This window comes from Thamnophis elegans, chromosome Z (assembly GCF_009769535.1).
Source record: "Thamnophis elegans isolate rThaEle1 chromosome Z, rThaEle1.pri, whole genome shotgun sequence".
Classification (NCBI taxonomy): Eukaryota; Metazoa; Chordata; class Lepidosauria; order Squamata; family Colubridae; genus Thamnophis; species Thamnophis elegans.
Window position 1 is genome coordinate 132016971 of NC_045558.1, and position 27764 is coordinate 132044734.

A 27764-nucleotide genomic window follows, 5' to 3' on the forward strand; every position below is an offset into this window, starting at 1 on the left:
GGGCAGGGAGGACCGAGAAAGTGTCACATCATCTGGGGTGGCCTCCTTGTTTCTCCTTGTTTGGTGTTACATCATGTTTGAGCCTATATTGTATATGTTTGATGGAAGTTGCCTGGTATGGCTTATATTCCAAATTAACTCTAAACAACAGTGAGTGTAGGATTTTTGCCAGAGTGTAGAGATCTGTCCAGGGTGTGCTTCAAGGTTTCAGACTTGAAGGTTATGCCTCAACTCTTATCCAAGGAATATTTCTTGTTGGGTTCCATATCTAACTTAGGCTTAATCCATGGCTAACGGTGATAGCAATAGCACTTAGGCTTATATACCCGTTCACAGGGCTTTTATAAGCCGTTTAGAGAGTCAGCATATTGCCCTCAACAATCTGAGTCCTCATTTTACTGACCTCAGAAGGATGGAAGACTGAGTCAACCTTGAGCCTGGTGAGATATATTCTTACCAGGCAACTCAGCAGCAGAAATGTAGTTGATTATTTCTCTTATTGAATGTGAGTTTCTGAGAAGCTGCCAAATTCCCAACTTCTGAAATCATACAGATACGTCTCCCAATTCTGACACTGCTATGGAGCCAGGCAAAACTGTTTCCGGAAGGTAAAGCAATAAAAGAGGTCCTGGTAGACATTTCAGAAGAGGAGTTCTCGGTGCTCTCTGAGCTTGCTCGATTTCTTGCAGATATTTCATTACTCTAACTAGGCAACATCATCACTGCTAGTCATTTCAAGAGAGCTTATGGTCTACACATTCACATTCCTGGGTGAATCTATGTGTAGTCATCCTCAGGTTCATTGTTTCTGAAACCAAATATACATGTGTGTGGGTGTGGGTAGGTTACGTATAAACAGTGGTTTATCTACGAGGTGTATATATATATATAACATTGCCAAGACAATCTCAATCTTCCACGGGTATATACATATATATTTTCGTAGATTTTCACGGGTGTAGGTATGCTGGTCTTGTTGTATTCGGGTCTTTTCCCGTGTAAGATTGAGATTGTCTTGGCAACGTTTCGGCAAGGTCTCACTCGCCATCTTCAGACTGATGTTTTGGGCTTAAAGCGTGATCGGAGCTGCCATCCCTCTACAAACCTTGGGGGGGTGTGGAGTGCTGGCCCCGTTTCAGCAAGTGGATTGATTGGATGTGTGGCTGTATCATGATTAGTAGATTGGTGCTGATTGGTGCTGGCTGTGTGTCCATTGTTGTTTTGTGTTGTAAAGGCCTGGGTGGTGGGTGGGGCTCGTTTATTTACCAGGGCTGGTTTCCAGATGTCTGGTAGGCGGGAGGTATTGTCATGTTTATTCATGTTGTGGGGGTGTTTTTTTTATTTCGATAGCTTCCATAATTATTCTTTTGTTGAAGTGTTCAGTTTTGAAGATTAACCTGGTTCCTTCAAAATTAATTTCATATCCTGTAGCTTTAAGGTGCTGGAAAAGGGAGGAAGTTTTTTTCTTTTTTTCTTACTGCGTTCTTGTGTTCTGCGATGCGTGCATTTATTCTCCTGTTCGTTTGTCCTACATATGTTGCAGGGCAGATTTTGCATGGTATTTCGTAGACTCCTTGGTTTTCTAGCTGGATTTTGTCTTTGGGGTTTCTTAAGATGTTGGCTATTTTTTGGTCAGTGTTGAAGGCTGTCTTGATATTGTGTTTGTGGAAAATTTTGCTGATTTTATCTGTGGTGCCTTTGATGTAAGGGAGGAGGGCAATGCTGTTGTCCTGTTCTGTGTCTGTTTTTTGGGGGGAATCTCCCTTTGGATTAGGTTGGTAATTGTTTTTCTTTGGAATCCGTTGGAGATTAATATGTTTGTGAGAGTGTGTAATTCAATTTTCAGGTGGTCTTTGTTGGCTAGGCATTTGCTTCTGGAGATGAGGGTTTTGGCTACAGAGTTGATCTGTGCAGGGTAGTGATGGGATTGTGCGTTTAAGTAACGGTTGGTATGTGTTGGTGTGTGGGGTTTTTTTGGTAGATGGTGTGTCCTAGGGAGCCATTGGTTTTTTTGTAGATTAGGACATCCAGAAAGGGAAGTTGGTTGTTAGCTTCTATTTCCATAGTAAATTGTATTTTGGGGTGTAGGCTGTTGAGATGTGTGAGGAAGTTGTCCAGTTTTTCTTTCCCGTGTGACCAAATTATGAAAGTGTCATCTACATATCTAAGCCAGAGTTTGGGTTTGTGTTCAGATTTATCTAAGATGTTGATTTCAATATGTTCCATGTATAAGTTTGTGATGATGGGTGAGAGGGGTAATCCCATAGGTGGTCCTTCTATCTGTTTGTATCTTTGTCCGTTGTGGATGAAGTATGTGTTGGTTAGGCAGTGGTTGGTGAGATCTAGGATGTGCTTGGGGGGGAATTGTATTTGTTTTGGATAGCTGTCAAGGCTTCTTTAATAGTGTTGCTGTCCTTCTGGGTTCGACTCCAAATGTGTTTAAGTAGCGGTAAGGACCAACTTCTATCAACGTCAACAGCTGACAGTTCAAAATTGTAAGATATCCATTTCTCTCACCGTAGGGTCCTAAAACAGCACTACCAACACATCTTGGCTTTGGAATTTGCTTTAAAGGAGATAAATGACAATACCAATCTCTTACCTAATGTCACCCTGGGCTTCCATATCTACAATAATGATTTCAGGGCGAGGACTATTTATCTTGCTTCCATGGAACTTCTCTCCACAAAAGACAAACTTCTCCCAAATTATAGATGTGATGCACAAAATGAACTGGTAGCAGTTATTGGGGGACCGAACTGTGATGTCAAATTCAATATGGCAACCATTCTCTGCATGTACAAGATCCCACAGGTAGGCAGTGAGGAAACAAATAGATATTGCAATAGACGTGGAAAACCCTTCTACCAGATTTGAGGTATTTTTGTTGTCTAGGAATGAGAAAAATAAATAGAAAGAAATTCAAGGACTTAATTTTTAAAAAAATTCTTGGTTCAGGGATAATAAGAATGAAATTCGTACCATCTATTCCTTTCTTTATGGAGCTATATTGTATTATGAAGACTAAGAGCAGTTCTGCATGACTCTTAGTCCCATTCAAGCAGCTCAGTGCAGGCAATGAAGTTCCTTTATTATAATATCATATCATCCTGGCGCTGCCCAGGTATTTACCCCAACTCTCCTTCCATGAACATTGCCACCATTTCTAATGTTGGATTTTCCCCCTTTCCAGAGGGAGCTCTCTTGTACTGTGAAGTCATTACCATGGCAACTCCACTCTGCTGTGCAGTAGAAGCCATTTTACGGCAATATGGTAGAATCCATTTTAAGGCACAACAGGCTGTACCGAGGGGGGGTGAGGGGTGTCTTAGCCCTAAAGTATTTGTTTCCAGAGAGTAAGAAATCTATGTACCAAGCGTGTGTGTGTGTGTGTGTGTGTGTGTGTGTGTGTGTGTTCCATAACTCTGGAATGCCTCAAGAAATTTCAGCCAAACTTGTTATATACATATACATATACATATACATATACATATACATATACATATACATATACATATACATACACATACACATACACACATACACACATACACACATACACACATACACACACACAGATATATATATATGTATATGTTTTTATTTGTGCTGATAGATCTATTTCAAGCTATTTAGCTCTCATCAGTTAGCTATACCCTTACTGTGATTCGAACCTGGGCTATATTACATATTAGGCAGACGTCTTAGCCATTAAGCCACAGTCTCTGATCTGTTATCAGCTGAGCCAGGGAGAAAGCTATATATTTAAAGTCACAACCCCTGGTATGCCCCAATTATGGGAGGAAACTAACTGCTTCCATTCTCTGCCAATCGGCTCGTCACAAGAGTCCATCACGACAGAAACCCAATATTTTTACTGTTGCCTTTACTGTTGCAATATATATTGCCCTTTTGAAAAAGGAATCAGGTGAAAAGTAAACTTTGAATTAAAAAATGAAGAAAGAAAGAAGATAAGTTTCAGAACAGATGATCAACAAATACATAAATACAAACAAACCCACATACTTGTGAAAAGTGTTTTCTGGTGTTCCTTTTTGATCTAGCTCACATATGGTTCAGATTTATTGATGGAGAAAAAAACCCAAGGAGTCTTTTTCCATCAGATGTTCCCAAGTGTGGCACTCCAGTATGAGGGTATTCTCAGGTTATTGCTATATTTCAGCTGGACATGGGTTGGAGTGGTTTACCTGAATGATGTGAATGGAGAGAGATTTGTACAGGAAGTGCTCCCTATGTTCTCCAAGAATGGCATCTGTTTTGACATTATACAAAGATTCCCACAGCTAACTCTATCTGTCTTTGTTGATCAAATGATGGAGGAGGCACTTGACACACTCCGGCGTATCAGGAAAAGCACTGCAAATGTATTCATAGTCCATGGTGAAATTCAGACCTTCTTTGTTTTGAGAACGGTACTTTATTTGTCAGAATTTGAGAGTGTACCAATGGCAACAAAGCTCTGGATTATGACAGCTCAAATGGATTTCACATCAATTCCCTTTCAAGATGATTGGAACTTAGATTTCATCCAAGGCGCTTTGTCACTTGCAGTACACAGAAAGGAATTGGTTGGCTTCCAGAACTTTGTTGAAACCAGAAGTCCTAAAAGTAGAAGAGAGGATGGCTTCATCAAAGCTTTTTGGGAACAAGCTTTTAAATGTGTGTTCCCCATTTCTCTGGAAGACCAAGAGGGGAACAAAATCTGCACTGGGGAAGAGAAATTAGACTCTCTTCCTGCATCTGTTTTTGAAACAAGCCTGACCGCTCACAGCTACAGCATCTATAATGCTGTTCATGCAGTAGCTCATGCTCTGCACGATATGCATCCAACCAAATCCATGTTCAGATCAAGAACAAAGAGAGAAGGATGGAAACTTCTGCAACTCTCTCTGTGGCAGGTACGGTAACTGCTCACCAAGCTGAGCTTCTCTATGATTTTATGTACTGGTCTGAGCCATACCCTTACTGGGATTCGAACCTGGGCTGTTTTACTGCTTCCCTTTTCTGTCTTTCGGCTCACCCTAGGAGCCATCCAGGCAGAAATCCATTTTTTATGTTGCCTTTGTTACATTTGTGTTGCAAGTCCCCCTTTATTTATTTATCAGCACAAATCCAACATATGTGTGTATATGCGTGTTGCAATTGTGCTGATAAATAAATAAAGGGAGACTAGTATAGATCTATTTCAAGCTATTTAGCTCTCATCAGCTAGCCATACCCTTACTGGGAATCGAACCTGGGCTGTATTTCATATTAGGCAGTTATATTAGCCACTAAGCCACAGGCTCTCCTCCTTTATCAGCTAAGCCAGGGAAATAGGTATGTATTGTGTCACAACCCCTGGTATCTCCAAATATGGGAGGGAGCATACTGCTTCCCTTTTCTGTCTATCGGCTCACTCTGGGAGCTCTCCAGGCAGAAAGCCATTTTTTTATGTTGCCTTGTTACATTTGTGTTGCAATTGTGCTGATAAATAAAAGGAGATTAGTATAGATCTATTTCAAGCTATTTAGCTCTCATCAGCTAGCCATACCCTTACTGGGAATCGAACCTGGGCTGTATTACATATTAGGCAGTTATATTAGCCACTAAGCCACAGGATATATATATCCATATCCATATCCATATATATTCTAAATAAGAATATATTAAATGATAGCAAAAGCACTTAGACGTATATATTGGTTTAGAGTGCTTTACAGACACTGTGGCTCATAAGTGATAGGAGTCTCCTCTTGCTACTGATGTCAATATCTTGTTTTTTCTTCTGATAAATTTATTTAAGCTTCCAGATAAATACTATACAATAACATTACTCCTGCATTCAGTAACTGCTATCTTAAGACTTCTCTTCATATCCTGTTTACGATTTCATTGTTTACAATTTACATTGTTTCTAACAATGGATGGAAACTAATCAAGGAGAGAAGCAATCTGGAATTATGGAGAAATTTCCCAACAGTGAGAACAATTAACCAGAGGAACAGCTTGCCTTCAGCAGTTGTTGGGTGCTTCATCAGTGGAGGTTTTTAAGAAGAGAACTCTCTGAAATGGTATAGGGTTGAACTAGAAGACCCCTAAGATTGATTGTTGATTGACTTTCCTTCATTTATTTTCCTCATTCCTGATTTCAGTTCCATCACTTTCTGAGAGGCGTTTCATTTAACAATTCTGTCGATGAAAAAGTTTCCTTCAATGAAAATGGCTCATTAATAACAGGATTTGATATTATCAATTGGATCACATTCCCAAACCACTCCTTTCGGAGAATTAAAGTCGGCAAAATAGAACCCATGGCTCTTCCCAAGGAAGGCTTCACCATTCATGTAGAAGAAATTCAATGGCCCGGCCAATTCAACCAGGTAAGATGCAATATCAAAATGCCAGTTCTCCCCCACAGAAATGAAGGGAATTTGAAATGTAGAAAAGTCTTGCTCACCAAGACTATGCAAGAATCACCCAATCCAAATTGTAGCCTGATCCTGGTTTCTGAAATAGCCAAAATATTCAGTCATCCAAGACACAACTTACCATATTTTTTGGAGTATAAGATGCACCAGAATATAAGATGCACCAAGGTTTTGAAGAGGCAAATTAAAAAATAAAAGGTTTTTGCACTCTGCAAACCTCCCAAAAACTGCTTGTTATTTGTGAAAACGGGCCCGATTCCCCCCCAAAAAGGCATGAATAGCCTTTAGGGGGCTTGCAGAGTGCTCTTGGGGGTCCCCCCCCAAAAAATGAGATGGGGCCCATTTTTTGTCAACAGTCCTGTTTTTTGTCAAAAAATGCATGCATAGCCTTTAGGAGTACTCTTGGGGGCTGAGGGGGGGAATTGAGCACAAAAACGACCCATTTTCACTCATTTCTCCAGCCCCCGGGAGCTCTCTGAAAGCCTTCTACAGGCTGTGCAAGGCCATTTTGGTGAAGGGGTAGGGGCTTCAGGAGGCAAAAAATGCTATATTCAGTGTATAAGACGCACCCAGATTTTCAGCCTCTTTTTTGGTGGAAAAAGATGCATCGTATACTCTGAAAAATATGGTATTTTAAACTATTCCCATCCTGAAATATGTATTGGGAAACATCTGGAGTCTGTCCTTCTGTTTTCTAACTTCTGCAAAAAAAATCATGGTCTTTATTAATCTGATTTGTGTATCTTTTGTGAGTTCTTGAAACATCCATGCAATTCAAGACTCCATCTGAAAAGTATAAGGAACCCCATACATTTCCTCAAAATAAGTAGATTATCCCATTCAACTCATGTGAACTATGGAATAAAGGTAAAGGTTCTCCTCACACATATGAGCTAGTCATTCCTGGCTCTAGGGAGCAGTGCTCATCTCCATTTCAAAGCCGAAGAGCCAGCGTTGTCCGAAGACATCTCCATGGTCATGTGGCCAGCATGACTAAATGGTGAAGGTGCACAGAACACTGTTACCTTCCCACCAAAGATGGTCCCTACTTTCCTACTTGCATTTTTACATGCTTTTGAACTGCTAGGTTGGCAGAAGATGGGACAAGTAACGGGAGCTCACTCCATTATGTAGCAATAGGGATTCAAACCACCTAACTGCTGACCTTTTTGATCAACAAGCTCAGCGTCTTAGTCATTGAACCACCTTGTCCCTATGGTATATATCGCTTAAAAAAAACAACATACTTTCCAGTGTCTTGTTCTCCTTTCATTCTTCCACAGACAAAGCCTCTTTCACTATGTAATGATATATGCCAAATGGGGACTAGTAAAGCAAAGAAAGAGGGGAAGCCATTTTGTTGCTATGATTGCTTTCCATGTCCAGAAGGAAAAATTGCAGATCAAAAAGGTAAGAAATCATTCATTTCATTCATTTCATTTATTGAATTTCTATGCCGCCCAATCCCAGAGGACTCCGGGCAGCTTACAGAAATGAAAAAAGAGTTTAAAAGAATTATTAAAAACAATGGGACACAACAAGTTAAAAAGGAACACAACAGACACCCAGTCAGATGGGGCTGGACCACCATCCAGGGGTCAACAGCCCCAGGCCTGCCGGAAAAGCCAGGTTTTAATGGCTTTGCGAAAGGCCATGAGAGTGGGTAGGGCCCGGATCTCCAGGGGCAGCTCATTCCATAGGGCCGGAGTGGCAACAGAGAAGGCACTACTCCTAGGCGTCGCTAGCTGGCATTGACCCACTGAAGGTACCCGGAGAAGGCCCATCCTGGATAAAGATTTATAAGATGACAAAGTATCAAATAATCAGATGGTCTTAATTTGTCTATATACCTATTTTACAAAGTCTGTTAAAATTGGCCTATTCTACAGGTCTTAAAACGACTGTGCTATGAGAGAGACAGAGAGACAACATTCACAAGCGCAATACCAACACATTTTAATCTTATTTACAGCCCTCTCAGAGTGACTGACAATTTAGAAACATTATTGCATATTTCCCCTAACAATCTGGATCCTCATTTTACTGCCCTTGGAAGGGTGGAGGCTGAATCAACCCTGAGGCAGTCAGGATCAAACTCCAGGTTGTTTCCACGTAATACACTTTAACTACTGCTCTATCAAGACTGTAAAGATAAATAGGGGGTGGGTGGGGGGTGGGAATAAAAGAAAGAAAAAAGAGAAAGATTGGTTGATTGATTTCAGAACTCTTAAATCAATGGAGAAAATAAGCTTTGTTTGCCTTTTTCCTCGGTGGACCACTGTTATTTCTCCTAGCCTTCTTTCTAAGTTTGTCTCTGTGTGTACACACATGTCTGTGTAGCACAATAAATTGTGATGCTCAGAAATCAACCAGCACAAACACATCTCAGGCATATCACTTCAAGGTAATTCAGCAGGGCTGTTAAATGTTTAGTGTTAATACCACTAAATAAGGAACACAATAATGAGGACCATAACAGTATTTTACTATGTTGCTTCTGGATAAGCACTTGGAAAACTACTCTTCAAAATTGTAGATGAAAACGATGCTAAAAGTGTTTGTGGTGATTATTTATTTATTTAGTATGCAATTGAGAACATGACCAAACAGAAGTAAACATTTACACACCATACATCAGGGGTGGGTTCCTGCCAGTTCTAACCTCTTCTATAGAAGAGGTTCCACAAATCTCCAGTGCTGTTTAGAACCGGTTCCAGCTCCCTCCCCCCGCCGGTCTGCACATCATCAAGATGAAGAGTGAGAGGAGGAATTCTGGGAGTTGAAGTCCACAAGTCTTAATGCTGTCAAATTTTAATACCCCTGGGGTTTTTTTTCTAAAGGGTTAGGAGTGCAAGGTTCTTGTAACTTGACAGCTTTAAGACTTGCACACTTCAATGCCAGAGTTCCTGAGCCAACATGACTGGAGGAGGAATTCTAGGAGTTGAAGTCCACAAGTCTTAAAGCTGTCAAGTTTGAACACCCCTGGGTTTTTTTTCCTAAATGGTTAGGGGTGCAAAGATCTTGTAACATGACAGCTTTAAGACTTGCCTGCTTCAAATGCCAACATTTTGGTTGCTAAGCTACAGTGTTGTTAAGTGAGTTTCACCACATTTTACAAGTTGGCCACGCACACCCAGTCACATGGCCAGCAAGCCACTCCCACAAAACAGGCCACACCTACAGAAGAGGTTCTAAAAAAATTTGAAACCTACCACTGCCATATATATAATTATGATACAGTGGTCTCATAAATGGATATCTAATTCAGCTAGCCAGGTGATCCCCTCCGGCATTGCTTTGTGCAGAACTTCTAGGGAGCTAAGAATTCATGTCCTGAGCAATTCATGTCCTGTGGACTATATGATTAACTCTTTGCAAATCAGTAGCAATGGCAATAGCACGACATATACTACATCACAGTGCTTTACAGCCCTCTCTAAGCAGTTTACAGACTCAGCAGATTGCCCCCCAACAATCTGGGTCCTCATTTCACCTATCTTGGAAGTATGGAAGGCTGAGTCAACCTTGAGCCTAGAGAGATTCAATCTGCCAAACTGCTGGCAGCTGGTGATCAGCAGAAGTAGCTTGCAGTTCTGCACTCTAACCACTGTGTCACCGTGCCACCGGTAATGCCTTTTTATATTTAGTGCCATTCTATAAGTATGCCAAATCAATCTATCTATCTATCATCTATCAATCCATCTATCTATATATCATCTATCTATCATTTGTCTTCTATCTATCAGGAGAGGGAGGGAGGGAGGGAGGGAGAGAGAAAGAGAGAGAGAGAGAGAGAGAGAGAGAGAGAGAGAGAGAGAGAGAACTTTCTGGTGAGGTCTCTCCTTATTACAAAATCTAATAATAGAATATTTTATCATTCAGAACTCATCCCAACTAAATAGCAAAAAATTGTTCTGCATTCATTGTTCAGCCTGCAGTACTGCATTCTAACCACTGTGCCACCACAGCTCCTCACAGTGCCACAATGACAACAAGGGAGAGGAACTGCTTCCAGTATCACATCTAATTCTATTCAATTTTGTTCAGATAGAATAAAGCAGATTAAATCCAGGTGGTTTTTACAGAGGGAGCTGGGTAGATGTTAAGTGAATGGGTGGTTTCAATGCTGGCCTATGGAATTTCAAACTTGTGATGAAGTGTATTTGAAGAATCTTCTTGAATCCAGGACTTGTTGCATGAAACATGCAAGGAAATATTGGTTTATTTAATCCTTCCAGGAAGCAGAGTGAAAGACATTGATATTCAGCAAATGCATTCATTGAGGAAGGTTAAAAAAAATCCAAATACATAAATCCACATAGACTAATACACCATGACTTTTTCAAATTATATTTTTTATTTAACCCTTAACCACAGATGTACTATTTTGGCTAGACTATTACAGGAGGTCATAATGACCTCAGTAGCAAAAAGACATTCAATGTTTTCATGGTTGGATCTAAACATTGATGCACAGAGCAGTAAAGCAAAAAATGTATTGATCTCTATCCAACCCACATCGTGAGGGTCACTTTTTGTTTCTCCATCCTTGAACTTCAATCTTTCTTCTCTAATTTTTACATTGGTCCACTAAATGATGGCGCTAATAATTTGTTTAGAAAATAATAATTTTCGAATCTCTAGGGGAGTAGGTGAATTTCTGAGATTTCTAGCTGCTTGCCGTACTCCAGATAATTGCACAATAATATTGTGACTAGCGGTTCTGGATCTATTGCTTCCAAAAGGTTGCAGAAGACCATTTGAATTTGTTCTTGCCATATAAATTATTGCACAATTTAGATTGTACCTGGTCATCAATTTTATTGGGAGCTTCATTATTGCTGATGTCAGAATTGGCGGCGGGTTCCTCATTGTCTTTTACAAAACGTTTGTCACAATCCGATTCCACTTCATTCAGATCACTCTCTACTTCTCCATACAATTTTAGAACAGTTTATTTGAAGTTTGGATCACCAAATCACACTCTTTTTGGTGGAAAACTGACATTATTTAAAAAAATACGTTAACAAAGATCTGCAGACAAAATGCTGAAACTCAAATTCAAATGCTGCTATAGAAAACACCAAATAACTGATGCAAGCATGATGCTGCATACACTCTTATTGGTACATTTTTGAAGAATGTAATGAAAGTTCAGCTTTCATGTTTTACTGTGTCTTGGGCTTTATGGGTTTCCTGCCCATTGTCAGCTTTGTGGGAAAACAAAAGCTATTTGCAAGCTAATGGTCCATTTCTAAAAATAGGGGTGTTCTGAACATTTTGGAAAACTGTTGAGGTCACTATGACCACAGCTGTCAGGTTTCAAAAAGATGCCCTAATTTATCTGTGGTTATGGGTTAATGTTGTGAAAAAATATTTACAATCTTTTAGAGAATAGAAACTCTATTTGGAATGATATAGCAATAGCAATAGCAGTAGACTTATATACCGCTTCATAGGCCTTTCAGGCCTCTCTAAGCGGTTTACAGAGAGTCAGCATATTGCCCCCAACAATCTGGGTCCTCATTTTACCCACCTCGGAAGGATGGAAGGCTGAGTCAACCCTGAGCCGGTGAGATTTGAACCGCTGAACTGCTGATCTAGCAGTAGCCTGCAGTGCTGCATTTAACCACTGCGCCACCTTGGCTCTTAACTAGAAGATAGACTGTTAATAGAATAGTCATAGAAATCTAGATTGTGTATTTCAGATATGGATGTCTGCAGTCAATGTCCAGATGATCGTTATCCAAACCCTACCCAGGATTTATGCATCCCAAAGAAGAAAACCTACTTGTCCTATGGAGAACCTTTGGGCATCACTTTGGCCAGTGTTGCTCTTTGTGCTACTTGTCTCTCTGCTTTCATCCTGGGAATCTTTGTTAAATACCATGACACTCCCATTGTCAAAGCCAACAACCGGAACTTGACCTATGCTCTCCTTGTTTCACTTTTCTTCTGCTTCCTCTGCACTCTCCTCTTCATTGGCCACCCAGAGAAGCTGACTTGCTTCATTCGACAAACTGCATTTGGCATCATCTTCTCAACAGCAGTTTCTTGCATTTTGGCCAAAACCGTTGTGGTGGTTCTAGCATTTACCACTATCAAGCCAGGGTTCAGGTTGAAGAAATGGATGGGCCAAGTATTGGCCAACTCCATCATTCTTTCCTCCTCACTGATTCAAGTCACCATTTGTATTGTGTGGCTGGTCATTTCCCCCCCATTTCCAGATGTTGACATGCATTCATTGCCAGCAGAAATTATTGAAGAATGTAATGAAGGTTCAACTTTCATGTTTTACTGTGTCTTGGCCTTTATGGGTTTCCTGGCCATTGTCAGCTTCGTAGTGGCTTTTCTGGCCAGGAGATTGCCTGACACATTTAATGAAGCCAAGTTTATTACCTTCAGCATGTTGCTGTTTTGTAGCGTTTGGATGTCTTTTGTTCCAACTTACTTAAGTACCAAAGGGAAGTACATGGTGGCTGTGGAGATCTTCTCCATTTTGGCCTCCAGTTTTGGGATACTGAGCTGCATCTTTTTCCCCAAATGCTACATCATTTTGCTGAAGCCAAATATGAACACAAGGGAGCAGCTAACAAGGAAAAAAAAATAAAGTGTCAACAATGAACCTGAAACACTGTCCATTTATTGTCAAAAACACTGCAGGAAAAAGAGTGTTGTGTGAAGATTTCACATTGATGGATAAATTTCTTTGGTTTTAACCCTTATATGTGTGCTATTTCATACACTGTTTATGTCTTTAGATAAAAGCTCACTCTTCACCTCTAGTGTTCCTTCTTGCCAGCACTTTTGCACATGTAGTTTAAATACAAATTCTTATAGGAGGCATTGCTGTCCCAATTCTGTGCAAGCAAAATGGTGTTAAAATGTGTGACATGTCAGCTATTTTATATAGTTAATGAGCAAATTCTCAAAATTCTGACCCCAGAACTTATGGAGCTCCCTCTGTTATGCGGCACTAGGGATTCAGACTGCTGAACTACTGACCTTCTGATCAACAAGCTCAGCATCTTAGCCACTGAACCACCATGTCCACTCATAACCGCATCCCCCATAACTTTCTAACCTGGTTTAGAAAGTGTTTAATGTTCTTTTTTTCTTTTTTTGTAAAATCTTTTGTTTATCTTTTTTGGTTTAATAACTAGGTGCATTTTTTTTCTGTCCTATTAAAGGAGCACAAAAGTTCTGTTCAAATACCAGGATCATGTTCACATATTTTCAAAGTTTCAGAGAAACACTGCTGCTGATTAATAAGGATAATGATGATATTTTCCCCATGCAATTCTGAAATTAACTATGTTGACTTCCCAGTTCCATGAGGGACTATTAGATCTATTGGGGGGAAAAACAAACCAATATTACAATGTCTTTATTCGTCATTGAAAGCAAGAGATGAAATCTATACTTCTTCCTCACCTCAGTTGAATGACAGATAATTTTCAGACAACAGTCATGGCTTCAGTTCTCACAATTAGCAACCACTCAGGTTGAACCGAGCTATACAGAGACTAGTCAGAAGAGTTGCGTGGAAGATGATAGCCCTGGTGTTGTTGGTATTAGTGCTACTTCCATTGGCGGTGTGCAAGATTCCTAACTTTAGATGCAATGTTAGCGAGCGTCTTCCTATTCATCATAAGTATTATAAGTCTGGAGATCTCATAATGGCTTTCATTATTTCTCACACTTACCGATTTTCAAATCCTACTTCCTATGAAAAACGTCCTTCGTCTGCACTCTTTGGTGACTTTGTGTAAGGCATTTGATTTTCTTAATCGTGCTGCATGAACTTTCCAATTGTATTCTACATCTGTTGCTGTGTATTGCGGTGCAGATTTGATGCAGATTTGTTTAGTTTTTCAGTAGAGATTTTTTTTTCCTAAGAATGTAGGCAGACTCCACTGTCATTTAGAATAGAATTCTTTATTGGTGTGATTGGACACGCAAGGAATTTGTATTTGGTGCATATGCTCTCAGTGTACATAAAGAAAAATAAAATAGAATATATTCATCAAGAATCATAAGATACAATACTTAGCGATAGTCAAAGGTTACTAATAAGAAATCAAATCATACCAGGGAAAAAGTAAAACAATATAAATTGTAAAGATACAAGCAACATGGTTATTGTCATAAGTCGGAAGAGATAGGTACTAGGAAGGAAGAGAAGAATAATAGTAATACAGTCTTAGGTAATATTTGGGGCCATATTTCTGCCTTATACACCAAGCGTTTAAAGTTATGAATATTTATTTCCAACATCATAATTATTTGCTTTTGATTTCCATTCTGGGAATTAGGAATTCTTTCTTCTCAGACGGATCTACAAATTATTATTACCATACTACTGGAAAAAGAGCCAAGGTGGCGCAGTGGTTAAATGCAGCACTGCAGGCTACTGCTAGATCAGCAGGTCAGCGGTTCAAATCTCACCGGCTCAGGGTTGACTCAGCCTTCCATCCTTCCGAGGTGGGTAAAATGAGGACCCAGATTGTTGGGGGCAATATGCTGACTCTCTGTAAACCGCTTAGAGAGGCCTGAAAGGCCTATGAAGCGGTATATAAGTCTACTGCTATTGCTATTGCTAAATAATAAATATCTTTTAAGAGAACATTTTAGCAAGAGTAGACACATTCTAATATAATTTACACACATGTACACATATTCTAATATAATTTACAAGTTAGTGTAAATTGAATTAAGGATTTATTTGTGAGACTAATTCTCTCCTCAACCTAATTTTTGTGGTCTAAATATCGACTACAGTGATTGAAGAATGGAGCTAATGCATGGAGAGATGATTTTAAACTTCTTTATTACCTTTAAGATTAATTTATTAATAATTAATGTTAATTTGAATGTTCTACACAACTTGAAGAATGAGAGAGGAATCAGTACCAAGGAAAATTTTGAGGTAGCATCTTAAATACAATATTCTCAGTGACTTTCATTTATTTGAGGATAATAAAGGGAGAACATGAGTCACCCACTATGATTCATTTGTGGATTCTGTAGGTGTTATTCTTTGTTATCTAAAAAGAAGACAAACAATAAGGAAACCAAAAATTCACAGAGAGTTTCCTAGAAGAAACTGTAGTCGTTTTGTAACCTTCCACAAAATTATGGTCATGGATATTAAGGGCCCAAACATGGCAGCCATATTTGAACTTATAAAGCACTTCAACACAATAATGTGTTGCTTTTCCAAAGCTCTGTATTTTTATCTTTTCTTAACCATTCCAAAAAATGTGACTGAAAATAGGGTTGAGGTTAGAGTTAGTACTTAGAATGATGGTTCTGCCTATTTTCAGTGTACAGCAAATCACTTTGAAATCTGAAATGTATGGAGGTTATCGCAAGAAGAACATGAGTGCCACTGATTGATTAGCTCAATCAATGAGATATTGTGACCCTTTCAACTTTGAGCACCATACTGAAGAAGTTAGATCTACCTCTATGGAAAATTTCCATTCCTAAAATCATTATTGTGGTTGTTAGTTGTGAAGTTGTGTCCAACCCATCACAAACCTAGGGACAACATTCATCCAGGCCTTCCTGTTCTCTACCATCCTCAAGAGTCCATTTAAGCTCACACCTACTACTTTGGTGACTCCATCCAGCCACCTCATTCTCTGTCATTCTCTTCTTCTTTTGCCCTCAATCTTTCCCAGCATCAGGCTCTTATCCAGTGAGTCATTCCTTCTCATTTGGTGGCCAAAGTATTTGAGTTTCATCTTCAGGATCTGGCCTTCTAAAAATCAGCTAGGGTTGATCTCCTCCAGGACTGCCTAGTTTGATCATTTTGCTGTCCATGGGACTCACAGGAGTCTTTTCCAGCACCATAGTTCAAAGGCCTCAATTCTTTGATGCTCAGCCTTTCTTATGGTCCAACTTTCACAGCCATATATTGCAATTGGTTAAACCATAGCCTTGACTATGCACACTTTTGTTGTCTGGCTCATGTCTCTGTAATGTCTCGAAAATCATTAACTTCTTTCAAATTTTTTAAGCTGCTGTGAAATCATGCAAAACAGTCTTGCAAAAAGGATTGAAGAAAGTCCTACTGAAGTTCCTAGAAGTACTTGGACTCTTCAGGTTCAGTAGAAACCAAAGAAACAGCTTCAAAAATGAAAGTCTATAAAACTGTTCTGAGAAAAAAGCATCAAGAGATATTTGGAAAACCATTTCACATATTTTGTGTTTTAATGTGGTTGGAGCATATTAGCATTCTGAGGGGGAAAAAATCTTTAGAGAAGTCATAAGGTTCTTCCAGGGCAAGGACCAAGCAATTTAATTTCAAATAAGACATTTGTTATCATTTTAGCTATTAATTTCTCTTGTTGTAGAGTCATGAAACAGAACTATCAACATATCTTGACTTTGGAATTTGCTTTAAAGGAGATCAATGACAACGCTCAACTCTTACCTAACATCACTCTGGGCTTCCATATCTACAATAATGATTTCAGTGCCAGTGTTATTTATCTTGCTTCCATGGAACTTCTCTCCACAAAAGACAAATTCTTTCCAAATTACAAATGTGATGCCCAAAATAATCTGGTTGCAGTCATTGGGGGACCTAACTCTGATGTCTGCCTCAACATGGCAACAATTCTCTGCATGTACAAGATGCCACAGGTAGGCAATGTGAATATACCTTAAGTGTTTAAAAAGGGAAAACATCTTCTTTAAAATTTAAAGCATTTTTCTGACCAGGTTCACCAACAAAGTGAACAAAATATCGACAAATCCAAAAACTTAATAGTAGTGCAGTGGTAAGAGTGCAGTACTGCAGGCTACTTCTGCTGACTGCTGGCTAACCGCAATTTGGCAATTCAAATTTCACCAGGCTCCAGGTTGACTCAGACTTCCATCCTTACTTCCAAGGTGGGTAAAATGAGGACCCAGATTGATGGGGCAGGATATTGACTCTAAACTGCTTAGAGAGGGCTGTAAAGCAATGTAAAATTGTCAGAATATTCATAAACTGGAATAGGACATAGTAACAGGTCAGCTTTATTAAGAGCCGAGGTGGCGCAGTTGTTAGGGTGCAGTACTGCAGGCCACTTCAGTTGACTGCTATCTGCAGTTCGGCGGTTCAAATCTCACCGGCTCAAGGTTGACTCAGCCTTCCATCCTTCCGAGGTGGGTGAAATGAGGACCCAGACTGTGGGGGTGATATGCTGACTCTGTAAACCGCTTAGAGAGGGCTGAAAGCCCTATGAAGCGGTATATAAGTCTAACTGCTAATGCTAAAAGCCATTGGGGACTGGGTGGAATAGGACGTGGCAACAAAGGTCAGCCAATATATAGGCATAGCAACTAAGTCAGCCAATGAGGGCTGTTTGGGAGCTGAGACAGCAAGGAGCCTGACCATGGCTTAGGCTTAGCTTAATTGCCCTGTATAGAGGAGATTCTCTTTGTATTAAGCTCTGAACTATGAACTAAATCTGTCCAATCTCTCCTCTCTACCACATTGGAAGAATCTGCTGTTGGTATTGTACATTTATTCATGTGTTAGCATGTTTATAAAGAGGTTAATGAATCCTGCTGAATCAGTTATCTCTGTGTGCTTTCTGGATGTGATTTCTACTGCAAACTCTGACCAAAAAATGGTATATAAGTCTAAGTGCTATTGCTATTAAATAGAAACTCTTCATTCTGGGAAAGAATTTGTGGATTCCATTTTGAGTTGTCTGTTTACTTTGTCGTTGAGGTAGATTGTGTCATGTGAAGAGGAAGTAGACATGAGATGATAGCCATATTCATGTAAATAAATCCAGGCAACTTGGTTAGGGAGAGAAGAGACACTTGCCCTACACAAAAAAATGGTAAAAATGGATGAAATGGAATTTTTTTTGTGATTTGAAACCCCAGTGCCAAGCCCGAATTTGATTGGGGTGTGGGATCGTTTGTATCATTGGGCATTCTGACATGAATTTAGTTTGACACAGGTCAGGGCAGTAGAGGGATGGAGGCTTTAGTCACAACATCATTCCTAACCGATGAGTCAGCCACATTTCAATATCTGGCTGACTGGAGGAGGAGGATAGACATCACTGAGCAATGAGCCACCATCTTGGTTGGTAGTTGTTTTGTCAAGACAGTTGTTTTGGAAACTTGAGAAAACTGAAACTTATATTGGAGTGAAAAGCCCAGGAACTTTAGTGCTGACTTTTCACCAGTTAATGATGGAGTATCTAAATAAATGTGTACTTTGAGAAAATGAATGCCTCAGAGTTCAATTTGTGATGGATGCATTGCTTGGAACCTGACATGCTGATCCAGGAAAATTGAATTGTGAACTATAATCATTGGCATCCTTCAGTTTCAAAAGACTATGGTATTGTGCTCTGGAAAAAGGTCCTAAAGCATCATTTGGTGTGGCTAAAAAGGCCAATTCGAGAATGGCAATCCCTTCCACACTGAGAGCAGATACATTCTGTCCCCTGCCCAGTGACGAGATTTCACTGGTTCCGGGACTGCCTGTTTGCTTCAGCCTGCCGATCAAATGTCTCTTCAAATTAGAGAAGGCCATGCTGTGTCTTTAGCCTCCAAGCTAAGCAATCAGAGATCAAGGTTTCCCAGCTGTTTATGTCCATTGCCAAGGCCTTTGGATCACCCTTGCAGATATCCTTATATTGCAGCTGAACAATAGTACAAGAATGAAAAACAGAACCAAAGAATGTATTCATCAACAACATGTATGGACAAACATCCATACTTGTTTTTCGTTTTGGAAATATCTTTTTCTGGTGTTCTCTTTTTATTTAGCTCACGTATGGCTCTGCTCTATTGATGGAGAAGCAAACCGAAGGAGTCTTTTTCCAGCAGATGTTCCCAACTGTGTCACTCCAGTATGAGGGTATCCTGAGGTTATTGCTATATTTCAGCTGGAGATGGGTTGGAGTGGTTTACTTGAATGATGTGAATGGAGAGAGATTCATACAGGAAGTGCTCCCTATGTTCTCCAAAAGCGGCATCTGCTTTGACATCATACAGCGATTCCCCCAGCTAACTTTTTCTGTATTTGCTGATCAAATGGTGAAGGAGGGCTTTGAAACATTCCTGGGCATCATGAAAAGCTCTGCAAATGTATTGATTGTACACGGGGAAATCCAGACCATCATTATTTTGAGGATGGTACTTCACTTCTCGGAATTCGAGAACATACCGATGGTAACTAAGATCTGGATTATGACAGCTCAAATGGATTTCACCTCGATTCCCTTCCAAAACGATTGGGATTTAGATTTCATCCACGGTGCAATATCACTTGCAATGCACAAAAAGGAATTGTCTTGTTTCCAGAAATTTATTCAGGACCAAAATCCTAAGGGGAGAAAAGAAGATGGTTTCATCAAAGCTTTTTGGGAACAGGCTTTTAACTGTGCGTTTCCTGTTCCTCTGGGACACCAAGAGGGGAGCAAAATCTGCACTGGGGAATAAAAATTAGGCTCTCTTCCTGCATCTGTTTTTGAAACAAGCCTGACCGCTCACAGCTACAGCATTTACAATGCTGTTCATGCTGTAGCTCATGCTCTGCATGTTATGCATTTAAACAAATCCAGGTTCAGATCAAGAAGAAAGAGAGAGAAATGGAAGCTTCTGGATAAGTCATTGTGGCAGGTAATGATCTTCCAAGCTGAGATACTATAAGCAGACTTGTTCAGCATGTTTGTAAGTACAGAGTGGATATCTTGGTTAGTGGTTTACCCCCCTGGGGGGGGGAGGCATGATATAATCACATGAGACCTGCAAAGGCTTGAAGAAGTGTTCTGATTTAAACTTTCAGTTAAGTCTTGGAAGTCTGTGACCATGGCCCGTGGCCACAAAAGATAGTGTTGTGGCCTGCCAGCAGAGCTGGTGGCAGACTCAGACAGTGAGGAGGTTGGGGAGGAACATGGGCCAGTCCTGGAGTCTGGGGAAGCTTCTGATGAGTGCTCTGCTACATAGGCAGAGATGGGGCCAGGGACATCCAACAGTTATCAACTGCCTTCAGAGTAAGATATCAGTGGGGCAGATGAACAGCTGGAGCCTGTTCCTGATGTGCACATGCACAGAGCTGCGAGGAGAAGGGAATAGCTATGGAACAAGGGCCAACTCAGGAGTAAAGGGGCAGGTGGACAGTGAATGGCCCCTCCCATAGGGAATAAAGAGGAGCGAAATGGGAAGGGAGTTTGCAGGAGACAATTAGTTCAATTCATTAGGGTGAAGATCTGCTCCTGACTTCTTGTCAAGTAGTTGCTGCTACAGTGTGGCATTTAGAAGATATCGGCCTGGAAACTCTCCAAGCCTGATAAAGGTCTGTAGTTGTAAAATCTCGTGAAAGACTGTTTGCTGGGACTTTGTTGAAGAGGAATTCCCTTTAACCTAAATAAAAGTGGTTTTATCGGGATGAGGAGTCTGCTTCATGATCTTGGGAAGCCTAGGTCAGAAAAGATGTTTAAAGAATGTCAGTCATGAAGAAATAGCAATAGCACTTAGACTCACTGTATATACCACCTTATAGTGCTTTACAGCCCTCTCTAAGTGGTTTACAGAGTTGCCCACAACAATTTGGATCCTCTTTATATCCACCTCAGAAGGATGGGAGGCTGAGTCAACCTTGAGCCTGGTGAGATTTGAACTGCCAAATTGCAGTCAGCCAGCAGTCAGCAGAAGTAGCCTGCGGTACTGCATTCTAACCATTGCACCAACCTGGCTCTTCAAGAAAGGTGGAGAACCACCAATCTAGGTCATTTACTATCTTTTTATATATATATATACATGAGCATCTCTTTAATGCCATATATATTTTCTGATTCCAGTTGCACCATTACCTGAGAAGTGTTTCATTTAACAACTCTGCTGGGGAGCAGGTTTCCTTTGATGAAAATGGTTCATTAATTGCCGGATTTGACATTGTCAATTGGGTCACTTTCCCAAACCAATCCTTTCAGAAAGCAAGAGTTGGCAAAGTAGAGCCATCGGCTTTCTCTTTTAAAATGTTAAATATTTACGAAGATGATATTGAATGGCCACGTAGATTCAACTAGGTAAGGACTTAATTCATATTGTAATACTGTAAATCATGTTCCGATGTGTAAAAAAAAAAAACAGTTCAGGCCAAATAGCCCCTGCAATAATTTACTTGTCATTGGATAATTCTTGAGAATTTATCTCAATGTATCTCTCTTATTCCCTCTAGATCAGGGGTACCACACTCAAGGCCCGCGGGCCGGATCCGGCCAGTAGGGTACTTAAATCTGGCCCTTGGGGCTGGCCTATAAGTAGCAAAGGACCGGCCCATGGTGCCTCTAGCAACCAAAATGGTATGTGGTGGGGGCACGTATGCCTGTCCCACACTCTGTTTTCAGCCTGGATGGCTTTCTACAGCACTTTGCCAGCCAAAATGGGGCCTGGAGGCCTCACATGCAGGCCCCCATGAGCCATTTTGGCTGGCAAAGTGCTACAGAAGGTGTCCGTCCATCTCCCTCTTTCCCCCAGCACTGGCCCGTGGTGGAGAAGTACAATGCTGATCCAGCCCTCGAAAAAATCCAGTTTGACACCCCTGCTCTAGATATTTCAAGATTCTTCTTTCACTCATTTTACCTTTCCAATGTAGCAATAGCAATAGCACTTAGACTTATATGAGCTGCCATTTGACAGTTCACATCTCACCAGGCTCAAGGTTGACTCAGCCTTCCGAGGTGGGTAAAATGAGGACCCTGATTGTTGGGGACAATATATTGACTCTGTAAAATTGCTTAGAGATGGCTATAAAAGCACTGCAGTATATAAGTCTGCTATTGCTATTGCTACAACAATTTGCTTAGTGACAATTTGAAGTTAACAATGGTGCTGAAAAAAGTGACTTGGGATCTTTTTTCACACTTAAGACCATTGCAGTATCCCCATAGTTATGTGATTTACATTTGGATGCTTGACAACTGGTTCATATTTACGACTGCCACAGTGTCTTGGGATCACACGATCCTTTTTTGCAACCTTCCGATAAGCAAAGTCAATGGGGAAGCCAAATCCACTTAACAACTATGTTACCAATTTAACAACTGCAGTAATACACTTAAGAAATGTGGCAAGAAAAGTCATAAAATGGGGGGGTGGTGGTGGACTCACTTAACAAATTTTCCACTTAGCAACATAAATTCTGGGCTCAGTTGTGGTCGTAAGTCAAGGACTACCTGTACTCCGTGTTCATTAACAACCCTGTGATTTGTTTAATGATCACATGATTCGCTTAACAATCATGGTGAATTTCTTTATGATCATTACAAAAATGGTAATGGCATCAAGACTGGCTACATGGTGACCTGCTTAATGACCACAAAGATTTACAACCAAAAGTCTGGATTCAATTGTGGCCATAAATCATGGACTACCTGTAACTTGTTTTCTCTACCTATCGTATAGAGGAAAAACAGCTCTAATAACTATTAAAAATATAATATGGAAAAATCAAGAAGTAACTTGAGATGGTGGGCATAGTTGCTACAGCTAAGATCACATTTGTAAAAACAGTGTAATTACTATGTATCTGTCCCCAAATGCTCTTGAAAAATTAGAGAGAGAAATTAGAGTAATTTATTTATATGCCGCCCTTTTCCCTGGGGGGGACTCAGGGCGGCTTACAACTCGAAAAAGGAGGGAAACAAACAATTGACACATAAGACAATACATCATTAAAAGCACAACATTCATACTATTCGGGTGGGTTACAGTCTTTAATCCCAGGCCTGACGGGATAGCCAGTTTTTAAGGGCTGTGCGGAAGGTCTGGAGGGTGGTGAGGGTACGAATCTCCACAGGGAGATCGTTCCATAGGGTCGGAGCTGCCACCAAGAAGGCTCTCCTCCGCGTAGTTGCCAGTCGACATTGACCGGCAGATGGGACTCGGAGGAGGCCTAATCTATGGGATCTAATTGGTCGGATGGAGGTAATTGGCAGTAGGCGGTCTCTCAAGTACCCAGATCCACTACCATGAAGGGCTTTGAAGGTGGTAAGTAGCACCTTGAAGCGTACCCGGAGATCGACCGGAAGCCAGTGCAGCTCGTGGAGGATAGGTGTTATGTGGGTGAAGCGCGGTGCACCCACAATCGCTCGCGCGGCCGCATTCTGGACTAGCTGAAGTCACCGAATACTCTTCAAGGGCAGCCCCATGTAGAGCACATTGCAGTACTCCAGCCTAGAGGTCACAAGGGCACGAGTGACTGTTGTGAGAGCCTCCCGGTTCAGGTAGGGGCGCAACTGGTGCACCAGGCGAACCTGGGCAAATGCCCCCTTGGTCACAGCTGACAGATGGTGTTCAAAAGTCAGCTGTGGGTCCAGGAGGACTCCCAAGTTGCGGACCCTATCTGAGGGGCGTAAAAAAGGGTACTACTGTGCTATTTTTTTTTTTTAGCTCATTTCATAATTGTAAATCGCTTACCCTTTTCATTTTGGGACAGACATGGCCCCTTTCTCTCTGTAATGACAAATGTCATGGAGGCACCAGTAAGACAAAGATAGAAGGGAAGCCAAACTGTTGCTACAATTGCTTTCCATGCCCTGAAGGGAAAATTTCAAACCAGACAGGTAAGATATACTATAAAGAGATTCTGGTTGTGACCTTCAATCCCAAAAAATCATTCAAAATACAGGGGTGATTTTCTCTCCCAAAGTCTATTGAAGGTGTGCATAATCTACCAAATTTTAGTAGAAATCTATCTACCTTTTTTTCAAGAATACAAGTTTTGTTTTCTTTAATTCCAGAACAGAAATAAATGCATAAACAAGAAAAATGTTTAATTGTTAAATCTTCATTGTCTTGATTAAGAAAATGCAAAGGACAGTTTTCACTCCATCTGAAGGAAGAGATTCCAGTGTTCAATGGATTAGATCTATACAAAATGCTTTTTGAGTTTGAGTTTGAGTTTTATTAGAATTTGTAGGCCGCGCTTTTCCCTGAGGGGACTCAGGGCGGCTCACATAAAACTGGGAAGGGGGGAACACAAACATCAAGATAGAAGACATGTAATAAAATGGTAGGCAACATACATTCATCATTCGGGAGGGGTAACTATCCTTATCCCCAGGCCTGACGGGCGAGCCAGTTCTTCAAGGCTATGCGGAAGGCTTGTACGGTGGAGAGGGTACGAATCTCCACGGGGAGCTCGTTCCAAAGGGCCGGGGCTACTGCTGAGAAGGCCCTCCTCCTTGTGGTTGCCAGCCGACACTGGCTGGCCGATGGAATACGGAGGAGGCCTAGTCTATGGGATCTTATTGGTCGCAGGGAGGTAATTGGCAGAAGGCGGTCTCTCAAGTATCCAGATCCACTGCCATGTAGGGCTTTATGGGTGATTAATAGCACCTTGAAGCGCATCCGGAGATCGACAGGCAGCCAGCGCAGCTCGCGGAGGATGGGTGTTATGCGGGTGAATCGAGGTGCACCCGCAATCACTCGCGCGGCTGCGTTCTGAACTAGCTGAAGCCGCCGGATGCTCTTCAAGGGCAGCCCCATGTAGAGCACATTGCAGTATTCCAGCCTAGAGATCACAAGGGCCCGAGTGACTGTTGTGAGAGCCTCCCGATTCAGGTAGGGTCGCAACTGGCGCACCAGGCGAACCTGGGCGAATGCCCCCCTGGTCACAGCCGTTAGGTGGTGGTCAAATGACAGCTGTGGATCCAGGAGGACTCCCAAGTTTTTTCCCCTTGTCCCACTCCCAGTTTGATGTTAGATATTTTTACTATCTAGTGGTCCTGATAGGGAGTGGAAGATGGGCAGAGAGATACAGAAGGCAGAGAATAATGTGAAGAGAGGAATTTATAAGACTGGTTAAAAAGGGGGGGGAGAGAGAGAGAAATAAAACAGTGTGAGGAGGCAATTGTACAAAGATTATACCAAATGAAAAGGGAGGGAATAAAAAAAATAGTAGCAATTTTTAGGAAACAGTTAAACAAGACAAGAGTTCTTCAAACTTTGGCCATTTTATGGCTTGTGAACTTCAACTCCCAGAATTTCTCAAGTAGCCATGTTTGTTTGAAGGATACCAAGATGGCTTCTTTGGCTTGGGCCAAGGATGTGGACTACAAAGATAGAAATCTATCTACATTTCTAAATCATTCCAGATTTTTTTTTTGCTAATGCTTTCTTTTTCAGATATGGATGATTGTGTCCAGTGTCCAGAGGATAAATATCCAAACTATGACCAAGATGCATGTCTTCCAAAAGATATAAGCTTCTTGTCTTATGAAGAATCTTTAGGGATCAGTTTGGCCATATTTGCTCTTTCCTTCTCTTTTGTTACAGCTGTGGTACTTAAAATCTTCCTCAAGCACCAGGATACTCCCATTGTGAAGGCCAACAACCGAAACCTTACCTATACTCTCCTCATGTCTCTTTTCCTCTGCTTCCTTTGTACCTTGCTCTTCATTGGACGGCCTGAGAAGATACCCTGCCTCTTCCACCAAACAGCTTTTGGCATCATCTTTACAGTGGCGGTTTCTTGTGTGTTAGCCAAGACCATCATTGTGGTTCTGTCCTTCATGGCCACCAAGCCAGGATCCCAAATGAGGAAATGGGTGGAGAAAAGACTAGCAACCTATATTGTTCTTTCTAGCTCTTTTATTCAAGCCTCTATTTGTACGGTGTGGTTGGCAACCTCACCTCCATTCCCAGATTTGGATACTCAGTCAGTAACTGAAAAAATTGTTCTGGAATGTAATGAAGGTTCTACTATCATGTTTTATTGTGTATTGGCTTTTATGGGTATCTTGGCTGTTATCTGTTTTACTCTTGCTTTCCTGGCCAGAAAGTTGCCTGATAGTTTTAATGAAGCCAAGTTTATCACTTTCAGCATGTTGTTATTTTGTGCTGTTTGGTTGTCCTTTGTTCCAACCTACTTATGCACCAAAGGAAAATACATGGTGGCTGTGGAGATCTTCTCCATTTTGGCCTCTGGTGCTGGTTTATTGATTTGTATCTTTTCTCCCAAATGCTATGTAATTGTCTTAAGGCCTGAGTTAAATAGCAGGGAACATCTGATGAGGCGAAAAAAATAAACAAATTATTACTTCTCTACACAAAAGAGGCTATAATTTTATTTCATTTTTTAAGAAACTGGGCTTAGTCACAATAACATGTTCCATTTGCACAAACGCTATCGGATTAGAATTAATCATAGATGGATTGGAAGAAACATTTTTACAAGTTCTTCACTGGGATGTAAACTTCATAGAAACCTTGTAATAAAACACAATGATTGTAAAAAATATATTTGCAGATGTTCCTATTCTTTCAGCTCCAAATACAAAATGAAATGTAATATAATATAACTAATTTCATGCAAAATTAGTTTTCTTCAAGTTCTAATAAAATACTGCAAATTGTTAGGTATAGTGCTTTAAAGTGAGGTAAGGTAAAGTAAAGGTTCCCCTCACACATATGTGCTAGTCATTCCCGACTCTAGGGGGCAGTGCTCATCTCCGTTTCAAAGCCGAAGAGCCAGCGCTGTCTGAACACACCTCTGTGGTCATGTGGCCAGCATGACTAAATGCCGAAGGTAACACTATTACCTTCACACCAATTGTGGTTCCTATTTTCCTACTTGCATTTTTATGTGCTTTCGACCTACTAGATTGTCAGAAGCTGGGAAAGTAACAGGAGCTTACTCTGTTATGCAATACTAGGCATTCAAACCACTGAACTGCTGACAGTCTGATTGACAAGCTAAGTGTCTTAACCACTGAGCCACTTTTAAAGTGAGGATGGAAGGCCAATTTAATGTGGTGGTTAAAAGCACTGGGGGAAAAACTGGGAGATTGTGAATTGTAGTCCTGCCCTAAGTAGAAGGCTCACTGGGTGACTTTAGAGAAGCTGTTCTTTTTCAACCAAGGAAAGGAGATAAAAGAAAGCCACTTCAAAAAAAACCTTTGTCTACAAATGTTTATTGACTTGTCCATAGAGTTCCCGGGAATCAAGACTGACTCAAAGGCACTTGTGCAGTAGAAGACGTAAGAAATTCATACACACAAAAACACACATGAGTAAAGAAGCTCAGCTTGTCAGGATTGAGACCTGAGCATTATGCAACTATATGAGCTCCTGTTGCTTGCCCCAGCTCCTGCCCATCAAGTAGTTTGAAAGCATAAAAATACGAGTAAATAAATGGGTACCTCTTCAGTAATATAGTTATGATGGCCACATAACCATGTAACATGGAAGATGTCTTCAGACAATGCTGGCTCCCTCAGCTAAGAAATGGAGATGAGCCCCCTACACACATGTGCCTTTTGATGGTTGATTTCTCTGAGTGCCAGGTTTCCATTAGTTGTGTTT

General features: G+C 40.8%; 1 protein-coding gene and 1 pseudogene across 1 annotated transcript; both read left to right on the forward strand.

Annotated features, from left to right (window-relative positions):
- The first annotated feature begins 579 nt into the window (after nt 1–579).
- Nucleotides 580–13041, forward strand: LOC116521830 (vomeronasal type-2 receptor 26-like). The gene is made up of 6 exons (XM_032236478.1): nt 580–608; nt 2523–2814; nt 4065–4919; nt 6156–6383; nt 7715–7841; nt 12140–13041. Exons 1-6 carry the CDS (start codon nt 580–582, stop codon nt 13039–13041), a joined length of 2433 nt encoding a protein of 810 aa, XP_032092369.1.
- A 1033-nt stretch (nt 13042–14074) lies between these two features.
- On the forward strand, nt 14075–26488 carry LOC116522486 (annotated as a pseudogene).
- The last annotated feature ends 1276 nt before the right edge of the window (nt 26489–27764 follow it).